The sequence below is a fragment of the Barbus barbus genome (genome assembly GCF_936440315.1).
Source record: "Barbus barbus genome assembly, chromosome: 21".
Lineage (NCBI taxonomy): Eukaryota > Metazoa > Chordata > Actinopteri > Cypriniformes > Cyprinidae > Barbus > Barbus barbus.
In genome coordinates, this window is record NC_136749.1 from 2,254,823 (window position 1) to 2,273,854 (window position 19,032).

At 37.5% G+C, this 19,032-nt stretch overlaps 1 protein-coding gene across 3 annotated transcripts in view; it reads right to left on the minus strand.

Annotated features, from left to right (window-relative positions):
- The window catches only part of LOC306887414 (plectin-like), a gene marked incomplete at its 5' end in the record, with an annotated part of 144,687 nt that overhangs the window by 48,372 nt on the left and 77,283 nt on the right, over positions 1 to 19,032 (minus strand). For all 3 annotated transcript variants that reach the window (XM_079445109.1, XM_079445110.1, XM_079445108.1), the window contains one exon: positions 5,793 to 5,854. In XM_079445109.1, the coding sequence (XP_079301235.1) occupies positions 5,793 to 5,854 (62 nt within the window). The remainder of the gene's footprint in view (positions 1 to 5,792; positions 5,855 to 19,032) is intronic.

The following is a 19,032-nucleotide window of genomic DNA, read 5'->3' on the forward strand; positions in this document are numbered from 1 at the left end:
GAGCCCACCAGTGTTGTCGCCTATGTTCTGCAAATGAGGGAACGGTTGGAGAAGATGACTGGTTTGGCTCAGAATCACTTGGCGGAAGCCAGCGGAAAACAGAAAACCTGGTATGATCCCCTGGCTCGAGAAAGGGATCTGGAGGTCGGTAAAAAGGTACTTGTCATGTTGCCTAGTCGAGAGAGTAAACTGCTAGCAAAATGGCAGGGTCCTTATGAGATCAAGAAACGCCTAGGTCCTACGACGTATGAAATCAGTATGCCGGGTCAAGATCGATCTAGTCGGGTTTTGCACGTTAACCTGCTGAAAGAGTGGGTTCCTCGTCCTGAAAAGTCACAGTCATTGATGATTCGCTGTATTGAAGAGGAGGAATCCGATGAGCAGTATCTGCCGCAGCCAGTTCCTGGGGACATCGGGTTAGATCATCTAACAGCTTCCCAGCAGTCACAGGTACAAGTGCTCTTCACTTCGAAGGTATTTTCTGAATATCCTGGGTTTACCAACTTGATTGAGCATGGTGTAGTACTGAAACCTGATGCTGTCGTGAAACGCCAGAGCTATAGGATACCTGAGAAATTCCAGGTGACCTTGCAGGAAGAGGTAGACTTTATGCTCCGCTTGGGCATTATTGAGCCTTCGAACAGTGAGTGGTGTCACCCCATAGTCCTTGTGCCAAAGAAGGACGGGACTATAAGGTTCTGCATTGATTTCCGATATCTGAATTCAGTATCACAGTTTGACTCCTACCCTACTCCTCGCATAAGTGACCTAATTGATCGGTTGGGCCAATCGAAGTATTTTACAACAATGGACCTTTCTAAAGGCTATTGGCAAATTCCACTGACTCCTTCCTCGCGGCCCTTAACTGCATTCAGAACATCAAGTGGCCTTTTCCATTTTAAGGTGTTACCTTTCGGCCTTCATGGGGCCGTGGCGACGTTTCAGAGGTTAATCGATCAAGTATTACGTGGTCTAACTTTTGCTGCTGCATATCTTGACGATATTGTCGTTTATAGTAACACCTGGGAGGAACATGTGCAGCATCTTGGAGAAGTCTTGCAGCGTCTTCAGAATGCCGGCCTAACTGTCAACCCTACCAAGTGTGCTATAGCTAAGCAAGAGACTGAGTACTTGGGCTATGTTATTGGCCAGGGTGTTGTGCGACCGCAGGTGAAGAAAGTTCAAGCCTTGGAGAAGTGTGGGGTACCCCAGACACGTAAGGACCTGCGATCATTTTTGGGTATGGCTGGATTTTACCATCGCTTTGTCCCTAACTTTTCCAGCAGGGCTGCTCCCTTAACGGACATGGTGGGGGCACGTTGCCCGAACCAATTGCAGTGGACTGAGGAGAGATTGAAAGCCTTCCGGGACATCCAGGGAGCTTTGACAACTGGTGCTGTGCTACACAATCCTGATTTTAGTTGTCCTTTCATTGTGCAGACTGATGCCTCTGAGAGGGGAGTGGGAGCTGTCCTATTGCAAGGACCACCAGAGAGCCGACAGCCAGTGGCTTATATCAGTCGTAAATTGTTTCCAAGAGAAGTACGTTATTCCACGGTGGAAAAGGAGTGTTTAGCCATAAAGTGGGCGTTGGATTCCTTACGGTATTATCTATTAGGCCGTGAGTTTACCCTTGAGACTGATCATAGAGCATTGCAGTGGTTAGAGAAAATGAAGGATTCTAATGGAAGGATTACAAGATGGTATCTCGCCATGCAGCCCTTCAGATTCAAGATACGACATGTTCCTGGTAAAGTCAACGTTACTGCTGACTATCTCTCCCGCTCTATTGGCGAGATTCCTGAAGGGGGGGGAAATGTGACGGCCTGAATGGTGGCCGCACACGAGCGGTAATGTGGATGCATACACGCGCACACATAGGCACACACGTCAACATGCATACATTTACACGAAGGATATACATTTAGGAATACTCTGTATTTAAGTTTATTTTATCATTTATATTAATTGGTTTCAGTATAATGATGGATCATAATAAATCACACAAACAATATTATTTTTTATTTGTTAGGTTTTCATATGTTTACATTTACAGCACATTTTATATGCATTGTTACTGATTTGAAGTGCACGCAAATTAGTTACGTTGTATATGTTATTTATATTTGTTTCTATTTTGAGTTTAAGTTTACCGTGATGAGCTTCCAACATGGTCCGCGACAGCCGCATCCTGGTGTGACAAGGATTAGAGTCCGGGCAGGAACAGAGAATTTATGCATTATGGGTTCCGCCCGGACATACCATTTGCTGGAATTGCCCGGGGGAGGAAGAAATGTTAATAGTTTGATCAATTGATTTATTTAGTTGTATATTTATTATATTTGATTATATTTTGTTCTCATTATTTTTATGTATTATATACCTTTTGTTTGATTTGGTTTTGATTTGCTTATGGTTATATGTTGAGTGTAAAGTTGAATTGTTTCCCCTCTTAATTTGTAATGGGCCCATCTTTCCCTTTATAAACTGTTGCTTTGTTCATTTGATCAGGTCAGTAGTTTTAGTTTGTTTGTTGGTTTTTGTCTAATTGTTTTGATCTCATTTTTTGCTTGTTTATTTTTGTTGTAAGAAATTTATGAGTTTGTAAAGTTATTTTTTTTCTTTGGGTTTAAATAAAGACCCATTTTCTTTTGCAAAGCTTGTGTTCCTTGTTCCTGGCTTCTCGGTCCCTCACAACAACAAACAAACAAAAACAAAAAATGTAAATAAATAAGTAACAGCATATGGGTTTGGAAGAGCATGACAGGTGAGTGAATGATGACAGGATTGATTTTAGGATCAACTAAATTCTTTAACTAACAGTGTAACACAGCAAAGCCTTTTCACAATTGATCAATTTAGCATCATTGCTTCCTATAATAATCCAAGTACAATGACAAAGCTGCTGTCACTGTACATACAGTATGTGAGTGAGCAGATGGTGTTGCATGCGCATGAGGCAGTGCAGACGTCTTTTGCTGCATTCTTTTCTGAATTTCCTTTGGTTCTTTAGCTGCAGATGTCTTTGCTGCAGTGCATGAGACTAAAACTAAATGCCAACCAATGGGGCATTTTTAAGCTCAAACTGTGAGCATGTGTCTACATTCCTCATGACAGCAGAAGAGCCTCGGGGAGGACGGGAGCACTGAACATGCGTGTGAGAGAGCAAAGCCTGCTGGGACACACTGACAGATGGACCTACCTCAGCTCTCTGGTGCTGGAGGAGGAAGAGGAGACAAGAGCACAGACAGATGAATGAAAGAGTTACATCGATTAGAAATGGAAGAAAAAAGTGAAAGTTGAATGATGAAGGACAACATTAAGATTAGTGAGATTTATCATGTTCAAAACCTGCGATTTATCTTTTCCCACAGACAAAAAAGACATTTAGCTTTTAGACATTAAAAGAACACTTCATATGAACCACTGATGCTAGTTTTTGTTCATGGTTTGGCTTTTTCCACAGAAAAAGAAAAATCAAAGCGGTTTTAGAACGACATGAGAGTGAGTAAAACGAATCCTCTTTCCATCCTGGAAACTTAACATCTTATTTGGTGAAATGTTATTATACCTTGAACAACAATCACTGGAAATTATTTTCTGAAATTTGTAGGTCTACTTATTTTTATTTATTTATTATATTCTATTATAGATATCAAATGTTCAGAATTGCCCTTTCTCTGGAAGAAAAGTGTAATATAATTGTAATTATATTTTATGTATTTTAAAAGTCTTAATATAAATCAATTGTAAGCTGGATAAATGACTTTTATTCAAATGCTGTATGAAGCAGAGGACAAGGAAAGGACAATAGACAGAAGTTACAGAGGTCTAAAGATAAGCCAAATTGGCATTACTTCTGAAGCTCAGCACAATAAAATCAACTGAATAAAACCTCCAGCCTCGTTTCTTTCGCAGAAACATCTATTCATCTTACTGACAGTGAAATGTCAGAGTGAAGTGAAAACCAGGCAGAAGCTCATATTGAGCCACTAGAGGTCTCTGTTGATGCATTAAACCTCAGTCAATATGACAGATCCACCAGCAGAACCTCACACACGTCATGCTGTCTATTGCAATGAATTTCATCACAATCAGTGACTCTTTGCTAGAACGTATTATATCAAAGTCTGTGTTCGAGTCACACATTGGCAAACCTAAGCAATGTATTATACTGTAATAAGTCTCATTTTCACCATCTATCCCCATATATGTGACAATTAGCCCATGTTTTCCTCACACATCCTCAGCTCAATCAGCACACAGCAATAGCAGCATCTAATAAGTGCTAGATAACAGCTGATGACAGGGACAAACCACAGCGTAAACTGTTTTTGTGATCTCTAAGTGTTTGTCAAGGTCAAGGTCAAACATTCAGTCAGCAAATACAGATGTGTCAGTGTAGCTAACAGCCACATTATAATAAAATAAGGCCTTATATTTGATGGTGTAAAGAGAGAAAACATACTCCGTGTTTGCACTAAATACAAATGATTTGAACATTTGCTGCCAAGTAAAATTATAGGTTTATGAAGGTGTGCTCTGGATGCACATCATAAAATCACTTTAAAAAAAAAGAGTTACATATGTGATGAAATTATAACTTTTTTGCATATAATTAATACAATGTACAGTATATAAAGCTTTTCCAAAATTCATAACAAATAAGATAAGGAAGTTTTATGAGATTAGGTATTTGATAAAAGGTCAAAATAAATCAAACATAAACTTTAAATCAGACGGATCTCTATGTTAGGGTTAAGATGAGCAGACAAACATCTGCAGCACATGTGCTACTGTTGGCTGAACTGACGAGTGTTTATACCCTGTATATGATATGCACGCTGCAAAATGAATCCAGATGTTCTTGTCATGCAGGTTTGTCTTATATCAACTCTTTTGTTCTGAAGGGATCTCGTGTTTTGCCTCCTCTACGGTGAATGAACAGGCTTGATTGATTTGTACGAGTGCTAATAACCTCCAGTCTTGTCCGGCACTACATTTTCAATATCTTTTGTTTGGATTTTCAACACACCGCCCTTTCTGCCTAAATACTAGACACTTTAGACTAGATGATGATAAACGAGCTGTTTGTAGATGTATAACATGTGTGGACAGGATATGATCTGCTTCTCTACAAATATCTGTCCTTAACTAAAAGACTACCACGACGGATACAAACAGAAATCATGTTGTACACTAGTTTCTAAACTGAGTGTTGTGACATAGAGGTTACAAATTGCACTGGTAACTAACTAGTAGTGGTATGTGTGAGCAATACGCTGGGAGACGTGATAAACTGGGAAAAATTGAACAACGAGTATGGTTATGCTCACATGACATCCCAGTGCTGCACTGTAATAACAGATCACGTGTTTAAGCCTTTCTTAAAATGCAATAAAACATGAAAGAACTTCATTTGATACTCGCACACTGTTCTGACTACGATTATTATTAGTTGGCTGAAACTAAAACTAAAGCCATAATTTTTCAATTTAAAAAAAAAAAAAAATTGTCACTTGGAATAGTTTCACGTTTAGCTTTTTCCCCCTCAACTTGCTGTACTAAAATAACTAAAACTGAAATAATATTTTATAGTTATATAGACATATTTAGGGAAAAAAATTGATGACTTACTTTACTTTTAAACGTTAAAATTCAAATGTAAAAAAAAAAAAAAAAAGAAAAAAAACTATAATAGTAACACTTTTTAATCAGTTTTCTACGTGCACACACAATACACTGGTCATATTACCCTGAAAAATTGCAGTGAATAATGAAGATGAAGTTACCTTTATTAAGTGTTTGTTCACCCATTTTGTGAAAGTCTTCTTCTGCACTTTGTCCCGTTCATCTGCAAAAGACAAAGACAAAGTTCAACTCACTTCAGCAGTTTTCAGAGTAAATGTCTGGATATGAAGGAATTTACGTCAAAATATTGCTGATTATTAAAATAGTGCTTTGATGTTAAAGTTTAAAATGCTAAATCCCTATAAATAAGCAAATCACAGGTTCATTTCACTGAAAAGTGCAATACCGTGATGCTTTCCAATCATTGATCTGTTGATTTAATCGTTACGCTCAGCCCAAAACAACACTGATGCAACCACTAGTGTATGTGTGTGTGTGTGTGTTTCCAACCAGACTGTTTAATAAAGAAACCACCTAATTGCAAGTGAAGAGAGAAATGCAACAAATTAAAACTCAAGAATGTTTTTAAATCAGCTCTTTTTGCGTAGGAGCACCTCACACCTTCTACCAAACTATTAAAACTCAGCACCCCCAAGCCACACCCATGTGAGAAACTGATCTGTGGGTAAAGCCGAAGATTAATGACTGCAGGAGATGTCTAGACAGCTCCACTGTCAAGTAAAGACGGAGCGCAGGTTCAGAGGGAAGAGGCCTCAGGCTGGGAAAATTCAGCAGAGCTTCAGTGTGCATCACTCATGACTAACCCAACACCACAGACACACCCACAGCCTGCAGAATCATGTTCCTCCAGCAGCGAGAAACACAGCTATGGTTAAGGTTTGCGAGTTAGTTAGTAGAGCTGGTTACTTTTTCTATTAGTTGGCTTTAGCTACACTACTGTGTCCTTAACCATTTGATACATGCATGTTGGTGCATTGTAGTGCTGTCAAAATTAATCACATCCAAAATAAAAGTTTGTGTTTACATAATATATGTGTGTACTGTGTATATTTATTATGTATATATAAAGACACAAACATACAGCATATATTTTGAAAATATTTACGGTTTATATTTATATAAATTATATCATATATAAATACACTTAATATATAAAGTCACATTTTTCTTAAATATACACAAAAAAAAAAAAAGTTTAGCCAACTTAAAAGTTTAAAGCAACCAGCTTCAACAGATTGAGTTTTTTCAACTTATTTTTTTAGGACATTTCTCAACTTTTTGTTGTATAAGCTTAAAACAAGAAGTTGAGAAAACTCAAAAATCTGCTGAAGCTGGTTGCCTTAAACTTTTTTTTTTTACATGCATGTGTACATGCATTAGGGCTGTGCGATTTGGGGAAAATATCTAATTGCGATATTTTTGACACACATTGCGATTTGATTTGCAAAGTCAAGCTTCAGCTCAATATTGTCAATAATGTGCAGCACAGTATGAGTATCGTTACCCTGCTGAAAAAAAAACAATAGAAACCATCACAGAAATTCTTACAGTTTCCATAAAAACCAATACAAATTTCCTTTTTATTTTGGGCATTATTCCAATAGGAATTACTGTTGTTCTATTGGTTGCCATCTTCTAGATTACATCAAAGACTATATAAAGAGACTTTGATTACATCCCACCAATAGAATGCATCAAATACCAGTAGACACCATTATAGTTTGCATTAAAACCAATACAATTCCCATCATAACCCTTAAATCCATTACATTTTCTATTGTGTTATGGGAGGGTTCTACAGTTTTTTTTCCTGCAGGGAAGATTATAATGGTATTTATTCATTTTTAAGAACAAGTGGGAAATGTGCTGAATGTTTTATTTCATCCAAATTAGCAAGCAGTTAGACTTTACTTTCAAACGCGGGGCGAGGCGCGAGTGGACACAGGTTGTGTGCGCAAATCCATTATCTTGCAGGTATTTAATGCTAGTTTATAGTAGTTAAGGCCCCCTGATATGTTGTAAAGTGTAAGGTTAGTGTTCAAAGTAACACAACAAAAGTACTTCAAAGTAACAGAACAATTTGATATTTGTGTAGAAAATACACAAAACCGCATGCAGAGGCATGAGAAGTAAGAGTCTATGATAGAGAGTTCAATACACCTCTTTCTGGGAGTAAGTCCAAGAAGAAAACTGTTGTAAACTCGAATCATTTGTTGATCACAATACCAAATCTGAACCAACTGCATCAGGTGCACAGGACAACCCATTACCATCTCTAAATTGAAGAATGGTGACGACGGATCAGCTTTGACGATGCCATTTTGCAGCAAGGACTGAAAAACGTTTAAAGATACTAGGAATCAAGTGTCAAGCAATCTTGAAGAAATGCATGAGCCAAAACAGAGCAAATGCCAAACTTGAGTGGCTCGTCCAGGCAAATCCCAACACCTCAATCCAATTAATTAATTAATGCTTCTGTGGAATCACATGTTCTCCGTTCAATCCAGTTTTGGCAAGTACAGCAGGGTACTTCAATGCATAATACCATATACAATTGAAAGTGTTTGCTGAGCAACGTTAAGAGTCCAAACGCCCAGTGATGTTGAGTGTTGGGGGAGTCAGACCGGCAGGACTTCTGCTTCTGATGGGTGGAGTGTGACGAGCAGATTATGAAATATCATCACCATGGTGACTATCATGGGTGGAGGCAGTAAACCTTGACCTCTGTCATTAATGCAAGACTTTCCTTTAGTGTTTGAAGAGTCCTACTGCGGGTGATGATGTGGATAATTATGAGCAGCTTCACGGGGGTCGTCAGCAGACCTTTGTCCTTTGACCACTGTTCACTGCTTTCTATCCTCTCACACGTATAAAGTTACAGCGCTAATGTTTAAGCCAACGCCCTTGTGATTCAGCGCACACTTCCTGCCCTCTGGGGTGTGTGAGGCATCCAAGAAAATGCTTTTTTTTTAATCTATAAAATTAAATGTTATCCAGTGTTATTAAAGCTATAGTGTCTAATCCACTTTCTCTGTTTGCTCACCGCTGTTTGCTGATGATATACTGAACGAGCCAATCAGGTGCAGGACTGATGACAGCACAACAGTCGCCTTAGTCCCACTTAACACATTTTACACTGGTAAATATCTGTCATCTATTTAAATATCGGTCAGGTGAGGCAGCTTCTGTGTGAGCCTTTTTATAGTGTGAATTAAAGGCACCTGGGCAGAGCAACGACAGATTGCAAACTTGATGAGGCTAGTGATAAACTTTTGTTGTTTACTGCTTTACTAAAAAACTTAAACGCAGTTTTTGGTCCCACTTTATATTAGGTGGCCCTAACTACTATGTACTTACACTGAAATTAATCATTTGGTACAATGCACTTATCTTTTTACATTGTACTTATATTTTTTAAAAATACCTTTATGCAATTACAGAAATTAATTACATTCATAATTACACTGTTGACCCATCCCTTACACCTTAACCCACCCTTAAACCCACCCATACCACCCTAACCTTACCCGTATCCCACCTCAATAGCAGCAAAAGTGTTTTGCAATACAATATGACCACAATAAGTACATTGCACTTATTTTTTTGATGTAAGTACATAGTAGTTAAGGCCACCTAATATAAAGTGACCCAGTTTTTTTATAATTATAATATCTTCTAATATAATCCTGTTTGCTTACATGATTGCATTCAAAAAGGTGTAAAATATTTTTTCTCATGGTTGTTGTCTTTAATGCAAGAAATATGAACATGTATCAATACATCAAGATAAAAAGTCCTAGATTTCCTAGATCCTGGACTGACACTGAAGACGAAACCTAAGCCATGTACACTGCAATAATAATAATAAACAATGTTGTCCAGTAAAATAAGATACGTTGACTTAGAAAGTAAATTTGCATATGGTATTAAGACGTTTTCTCAGAGAATATTTCTTGAATGAAACTAAATTCATTCTTGAATGAAATAGTTTTTCTTACCCCATTTATGCTTAAATCTTAATCTGACACAGTTTCACTTCTCAATTACATTGATCTTGTTTTATGAATGGGTTACACTTTATACACTTAAGTCCACTTTAGAAATTATACTTTGTAGCTACACGTCAACTTCATCTACTAACCCTAACCTAACCGTCTACTAAGACTCTAAGGAGAGTTAGTTGACATGTAGTTGCAGAGTTACTTATAGCGGGTAGAATGAATGTCTAAACAAAATGTTACCTACGAATGCTTCCAAAACGAAAATACTGCTTAAAATCAAAAATTTGTTTCAATGTAAGTCTGTGAAGCTCATACGCTAATAATAACTAGAGATCGGACTTGTACAAAGAATAAATTTCTCTTCCATCATGAGCAGGTGCATCAGAGAGCCTTCCTAAGTACCTTTCCTGCCTTCCACGGCTTTCAGCATTCCCTGATAGTGCAAGTCATCTGAAGGGATCCTCTCCCTCTCCAGGCTATCGGACGAATATTCCCTCCGTCTCTGCTGCGTACTCATCTCCTTTACGTCACGCTAATACAGAGTCACAAACCGCAGTTCTTTACAAGCTCCTTATCTTCACTTGTCCGAATTGAACGTTGCAGCGATGCTCCTGTTCTGCTTTCTTTCTGTTTAACTCCTGCTGTCCATTTCCTAGCTCCTCTGAATGGTGCCACTAGCTACAGGTTGTGGGCCTGCTCTTGTTCTGACTGCAGAGAGACATGGAGGTTGGAGGGCATTGCAGGATATGATTGGCTCCGCCTCGGCCCTAAATTGGTGGAGCCGAGGCAGGATGAAGGAGGAGTGGAATCAGGGAAAGTGAGCGGGAAGGTGTGTCCGCCAGCATGCCTCATCTAGAATCCCACACCCTCTCCAAACACACACTAAATCATCACAGTCTCTAAAGAATAACGCAACAGGAAGCGTGTTAAGAGTGGTGGAGAGTTGTGTAACTTCACGCTAAACAAGTGTGTATAACTGGTCAAAAGAGCCATTACAGGAACAGGATTACACCACACACACACACACACACACACACACACGCATACGCCTCTTTAATGATTAACCACTGTAACATACCTTAGCAAGTATGACTAACTGAGAGTCTGTGCTCTGCCAGTGAGGCAGGGTGAGGCTCTGGGATGGGCCGCTCAGGTCTACACATGCTTTCAATCCAAACAAAGCCCAGTCAAATATATAACCAGAGGCTGCAGAATCAGCAACCAGAAACACAAAGAAAATTCTTTATAAGAATCATCTCGCTTTCTCATTCGCATGAGTGTGTGCTTATGTGATCATTAGCACGTGCACCATCTTATATCACTAAAGAGGGTGTAGATATGTTCAAAATTGTTAATAAACGATTACAGGACTATGGAGTACAATTTTAGTCTACACTTCAAAATTTAACGTGTTACTTACAAATCTACACAATTTCTGAGTGATGTTTTTTTAGCTAGTTAGGAAGAGAAATACTTATATACAACAGCTCTGCTTATGTCATGAAGACATAAACCTACAGCAGAAGATGAGGATGAGGATGGGGCCTTCATCACAACCTCATCATCTAAACAGATCCGCACCATAAGCTTTGAGAAGCTGCTCATTTGATAACCTGTTCAGGCTCGCCGGTAACTATAACAGCCTGAACTTGACAGTGTTTGCAGGATTGGCAGTTTTTTACGATATCTAACATATTCCTCAGCGGATATGGAAGCTGACGCCTTCATTTTATAGACGTCTAAATGTCTGGTGATACAGGAGAAGGTATTAAGGTGTGGCACAAAAAAACTACCAACACGTATAATAGCATTTACAACCTTTTTTTATGATTTATAGCTTTCCAGTTTATTTCCTACACTGCGATTTCAAGTTTTGTAACCTTAAATAAGTCAAAATTATTTATGTATGCATGTATGTTTGGGATTTTGTTTAAATGCATCAAGGTTGCATTAAATGAATCAAAAGTGACAGTAAAGACTTTTCAGGATTTCTATTTCAAATAAATGCTGTTCTTTTGAAATTTCTATTCATCAAAGATTGCTGAAAAATAAAATGCATCACAATTTGCACAAATATATGAAGCGGCATGACTGTTTTCAACATTGGTAATAATCAGAAATGTTTGTTGAGCAGTAAATCAGTATATTATTATGATTTCTGAAGATCAGGTGACACTGAAGACTGGAGTAATGATGCTGAAAATACAGCTGCAGATCACAGAAATACATTACATTTTACAGTATATTCAATTGTAATAATATTTCACAATTTTACTTTATAATATTGACTGACTACTTTTATATTTACATAATTACATAACCTCATATTAGCTTTGATCATCATTGCCCTTGAAGCTTAATAACTTATAAATAGATAATTTATTGTAGATGTAGTTACCCATTCACATATATAATTATTATAAGAATTTATTAAAATTGGTTATTTGTACAAGTTATATTGAAAATATCTCATTTAAAACACAAAAGACAAAGTAAATCTGCTGACTGCAAGGACACATTTATGTGATGCTCTTTTAATGTGTTTTTAGCCTACGGGATCACCAGCGGTTTCCATACGGCATAACATCATTCACAGACCAGCTGATACTTAATCCACACAAAATGACACGAGCTGCTGAGATCTGATTGGCTGGATTAACAATGAGCCGAGCCATAAGACATGAGCTCACAAGATACACGGCATTAATACAGCCTTTGATGATATTCAAGAGCTTTGTTTGAGACACGTGATATCCAAAACGTGATATCCTTGAGCACACCCATATATTTAGATGAACTTGCCCTTAAATGACATTTTAAAAAAGTGTGCTTGGTTCTCGGCCAGAGCTACGATATGGACCAGGCTTTATTCTAACAGTCAAGTTTACACAAGACGAATCGTTCATGATCCTCCAAACGCGCAGGGTGAAGCAGGATGAACCTTTTGAATCAATATCAACACACCCCAGATCTTTCTATGAACCACATGCACACAAAACCGCTCTGCATCTGAGGTCAGATGAGAAGATGGAGGAAAGAGTCAACGTGATCCGGTCAGAAAATACATCAATGAATTAATATAAATAAATAAAATAATCATTTTTTTTTAAAATAGAACATCTGAATAAAATAAAAAAAAAATTATAATAATAATTGCATATCATCATATTTGATACATCAGGCTTTAATGGCTGATATATAATGATATGAAGGATATCAAGAGAAAAAACACTTACATTTTTATCCAGACTCAAACTGAGCAAAAATATGCAATTTGGTGCAAATGCTGATATTTATATGACAAAAAAGTAAGATGAAACTGCTTGCTTATAATGTAAATCAATGAGATCTTTATAGCTGTTACTTGCATAAAATGATATAAATATCAGTCGCCACACTATATTGCCAATAATGTCTTAGAAAGATATTTAAATGCTTAGTTTGATGATCAAAACATATAATGCAATGCAATCCAATGATGATTGAGAGGTGAAGAAATAAACGCTCCTCAAAAGATCCTGATGGTCAGATTTGAGACTCACTGATTTTTCTAAAAAAATGATGACTGGATAGTCAAGTACAGCTGAGCTGCTTCAGTCAAGTAAGTGTTCACCTGGAAATATTCCTAACAATATCAAAGTTATTCTAACGTTTACTTTATAAAGATCAGTAAACATTTGAGAGCAGAGAGAGAGAGGCACATGATGCATGAGCTGAAGGTGGATGTTTGCACCTTTTACTCGCTGAAAAAAGTCTAAGCAATCAATCAGAGACAGAAGGCATGCAGTAGATTGTGTGCGACAGGTTTAACAGCAAAGTTTTGTTCATTTAGACGCTTTAGAAATGTGACACACTAAGCTTTATGGGGTTAAGCAATCAAATTCCCTTCCAGTACAGGCCGAGATGAGAGTGTAGAAGCAATCTGGAACCTCACAGATAAGACTGAAGGTTGTCTTCAAAGCTAATGAGACTGATGTTACAAGAACGGCATCTCCTCACATTCCTGTGTTAGGCGTAACCAAACCTCATTAGCCGTGAAAGTGCCTCCCAATCCTGACTTTCTCTCTGCGTGTGAGAGCCTGTAGAGGGACATATGTCTGTCAGAGAGCAATGTGTGTTCGTCTGCTTTGATCCACCTGAATCACAGACCCACCCTGTCCTTCCCAACCTCAACAACATGACACCTGAGCTCTTTCTCTCCCTCGCTCGCATGCTTTTTACTGGAAGCCATGATTATGTGGCTTTACAAGAGCTAAGAGCATTAATACTACAATTGCAGCTTTGCATCTGTGCTTCTTTAAACGTTGTGATGTGATAGTCAGCGCTGGATGGAGGGGAATCTCAGAACATCAACAGCAGCAGCTGAGATCTAAAATAACCCATTAGAGCTTCTGCGCTCGTCTCCTCCAGCACGAAAAACAGACGGAGCTGCCAAGCACTTCTGCAAACTCCCTCACAGGCCTCTTCAAAACGATGACATGCACTTCAAAAGAGTAATATAACACACACCATGAAATCAAGTATTTCTTATGCACATTCTCTGCTGAATGATTTAGCAGACCAAGTTATTTCAAGTGATAATAAACAATCTTTGTAATATTTAATCTGCATGTAAAAACTTGCTCTTAAACAACTTCATTCTTCCACTGAAGTCAATCCGACTGTAAAAGTCAAACACGTTTCAGTCTGTCTGCTGCGAGTCATGCCAAATTAATGCGTAAAAAACAACAAGGAGATACTTCTTCAGTTTTTCCTTCAAAAACCCTGTTCCTCATCTCCAAACAAATCTGGTCATGACCTGCCGGATTGAATTTTTGCACTGTAGAAAGTGAGAAGTATTAAAGGAGGTCACAGTTTTTGTGAAAAAAAGTGACTTTCAAGTAAAATAATAAATAATTCAAATAAAATGATAGTACAAAAAATGTAGGTACATATTTAATATATGTTATATTATTAAATATTAATTTGAAATATTCTACACTTAATACAGAATTGCTACATTCCTTCATACTAAATTATTAAATATCTCTATTAGGCTTTATGCAACCCTTATTTTCAGCATCCTGTTCTGTGCACAATTCATTGCTGAATGTTATTCTAACAAAAAAATGCTCACAAAATAACATTCAATTTTAAACATTCAAATTTATTCAATAACTTGCTCTGTTTCGACTTCCCTTTTCTGCGGATGAAGCCTTCTCACATTTCTATATTCCATATACTTCGTTTCAGATGCCGATAATCCCGTTGCATGCAGCAATCATTCACACCATAAAATAAAAAGGGCTTTGGTCAGGGTTTATCGCTGACTTCAATAAATAATTTGTCTCCCTCTTCTGGCCAATAATTAGGACATAATCATAAAACTTGGCTTGTAATTTTAAGATGGCTGAGGTATCTGAACAGCTGAGAGAAGCATCATCTATAAAAGATGAACCTGACGCACACACCGTGTCGATGACCTGCATGATGACAGCACTTCTGCTTTTGACTGCATTGCCTTAGTGACACAATAACAACTGCTTCCATCTGAGATGCTGACGGAGCGGATACGATGGACATCTGAGAAGAGTTGTCCAAACACACAGTAGCCATGGCAGCGGATGAGAAGGACACACTCTTACTCATGTCTGTATTTATAGTCTGAACGCAAGTCATTCAAAGGAAGGGCTGACCGCACTGAGAGGACTCATCACTCATTGTGAAATCACTTCACCAAACCAAAATAAATCTAAAAGAAAAGATGAGTGTTAGATCACCCTCCAATCACACCAGCAGCTTACAGTACATCAAATCAAAAATTGCTCATGAGTAATAGATAAACATGTAACAGCACCCAGAATATTCTGAATAAACCCCAGCTTTCTGACCTTGCTCATATTACTAAATTGTGATGCCTTTGGTCACTAATAAAAAGTGTTTGAGGATGAGAAGAGAATAATGCCAGAGAATAAAAGTGAAGGAATGCATTTTTTTGTCTTGTTTCATGCTGTATAACATCTTCAGTGAAACAAAGTTACAGCCAAACTGAGACTTCATCCTTTTAACACTAGATGGTGGCAACACACAGTACTCACAAGAGAAAAATGCATACATTTTCTTTGAGAAATACCATGCATCATATCCTTCCTGACAGATCTCTGAAAGAGGAGTGACCCTGACAGAAAACAGTGAAATGACCATCCATGTTTTCTAATCCGCCAGAAGAAACTGCTTGTGAATCAATCATGTTGCATGTTCAGTTTTGCTGAAATGCGATTGGCTGTTGTTTCTTTAAAGGGTGGGGTTATGGATCCTTTGGTTGAATGGATGGGCGTGGCTAAGTCAGACAGTTTTGCAAAAATGACTTTATATTCACAATAAAAATATTGTTTTTTCTAATTAATGCAGTATAAAATGTATTTAAACAGTAGTATGCTCCATTGTTGTCACATGACCTCACCACAGTGCATGTGAATGGTGTATAGTCAACTTACAAATAAATTACTTTGCATTTTAAGTATAGTATACAAAGTGAAGTAAAAGTAGTATGCTATTCTGAACATAACTTTCCTGCAATAAAGGTCATAAGTTGCCAAATAAATAAATGAATTATTATTATTAATTAGGCCATGAAAGTTGTAAGTATAGTGCATGTTATTCAGCGTGCACAGCAGTAAAGCCATGCATGTGAAGTGAAAGCACGTATCATATTGCAAAACAAACTGGCACCAGACTGCTAAAGTAAAGTGATTTAAGTGACTTATAAATTCACCAGCAGGATTGAGATGATTAAAGCAGCCAGACATTACATAACAGTCGACGATGTGAATAAAACTCTCTAACAGTGGTGTGATTAGGTGAAAATCCAGGAGTGACTGAGACAGGCTGCTCTGTATCAGACTTACCAACACAACACATCTGACTGTACAGCAGCTCCAGTCTTTCTCCATAACTGCTCTGGTAAATATTTCCATCACTGCGACTGCTACAGTGCAAAACATCCTGAGACATGGCCGGCATCTCCTGCAGTTATCCTTAAACACGGCTAATAATTTCCCACGCCTCCTCTGACCTTTAGTCACGGGCAATAATCAAACTAATGGCCTCCATTATCCAATAGCAAAGCTGCCTAGGTCATCTGTTTTCCAAAGAATGGGCATTTAAATAAAATGTAACAGACTTACAGATATGTCATGCAACTTTTTTAAATTTTAAGAAATTGTAAGAAATTATCCAACAGGCCTTGTAAAGCTATTTTCATTTTAGCTTTCAGTAAAGTTTTAATATTTTTCTTCTGTGTCTGTCATTTTTATTACCATTTCCAAAATATTTTTTTGGCAACTCAATGGAATAAACTTTTGATTTTATTTTATATATATATATATATATATATATACACACTAATGCACACCAAGGCCACAGAACTTTCCATAATTCTGTCATGGTATAAAAAATTTTAAAAGGTAATTGCAACTTTTTCACAAATACATTTTTTTCCATAAAAACCTTAGTTTATATCTCATAACTCAGACTTTTGTTTCAGAATTGTCAAATATAAACTCAGAATTATGAGATGTAAACTAAGTCAGAATTGTGAGTTTGCATCTTGCAATTCTAAATTTACATCTTGAAATTCTGAGTTTATATTTATATTAAAGTCTGAATTGTGAAATAAAAAGCAATGCAATTACCTTTTTATTCCGTGGCAGAAACTATGAATTCCATTGGACATACATATGGAGGAGCATTATTAACATAAACTAATGCATCAACTTTAGAAGAAGAGAACTACAATTAAATGCAAGTACTGTTTGAGAGCCAGTTAAGATGTACCACAGTATGTTATGAACCCTCATTAACAAGTGAATGGCTAAAAATAACAGTCAAACTCAAGCAGAAGCATCCCTTTGGTCCATAAAAGCCCATAAATCACGTCCAAAGAACAGCGGCAGCCCCTTTATGGCTCTTGAAGGTCAATCGCTGCACACATCCTCTACATGCCCCGCTGCTCCCTCATGCAAACTTCCTATAGGATCCAAGAACAAGACGACACAGCGGCCTCACGCTCAGCCCTCCGGCATGTGTGCTGTTTACATTAGCCGTCTGGAACTTTCCATTATAGTGGTGTTATGAGTCAAGATACTATAAACGTGCTGATGGGAGCGCAGCTCTCCTATAGGATTATGAATTTGATTTGGGAATTCAGAACTGTTTCTGATGTACTTCAGCTCAGGAGCACTTTTTATTCAATGCACACATGGAAAAACTGAGCCTTTGGACTTCCATTTGTTATTCAAAGTGTTGATGTCATTTGCCATTCAAAGTTGTGAATTACAGTGATACTACAGTCTGTGATGTGTTCACATGTGCTCTATCAGAACAATACAGGCTTTGTAGTGTACTCACAGAACCAACAATGATGTAACTACTGTGTTCATGTGCTATCAGTTAATTATTATCAGATGAGTAGATTACAGATACAAGAATTTAATGCTATAGTGAGGTTCAACAGAGACACAGACAAACCTAATCAAAACAGCACTGATAAGCTAATGGTGTCATAAATGCAGAATGTAGCCTATCAAAACTGTATTCATATCCTCTTATTAGTAAGGTAAACAAATAAATTAATAAATATTTCTTCAATATTATATTTATTATTAAGCATTTTTTTTTTTGCATTATTAGTGCACCTTATTAGAACGAACGAATTAATAAATAAATAAATATTTTGTAATGACACCTGCATAATCACTGTAAAATAAATAAATAAATGAATAAATGTGCATTAGTAATGCAGGTGTCAATACAAAATAAAAGTAAAGATTTCATAGAATAAAAAAAATATATTTGTATTCATTCATTCTATTGTTTTATTTATTATGGACATTTTGTCCTCCATATAGCAGGTCTGGTTAATAACAATAGAAATGTAGATGCACAAAGGGTTAATCTCACATAATTGTACCTAAAGTGTGGAAAGAGGTCAGATCCTCTCACACATGTACAGTAAACATACCTTTCCCCAGAATGAACCAGAGCCATACAACACCATCATTCTCCCATTACAAAACCCACAGGAGAAAGAGATTCATCTACCGTTTTGGAAGGAATAAAGTAATCATCTGTTATAAGATCTGAGCTGTCCTGTTTATGAGGTTTATGATCAAACAAACAACGACAGAGGAGGACGAGGGGAGCTGCCATGATCAGAGACAGAAGCCTCTTGCCAACCGCTAGCAGAGGTCACCGCTGTCACAACAACACCACAGACCCTTCTGGAAAACAGCTCCTTACACTGCACTCACGCAGAAGAGGGGACTTCTCATCTGAGCCTCCTCAACCCCTGCTGAGAAGCTTGAGAGAAGGTGTCCAACACCACTCCAGATCTCAAAAG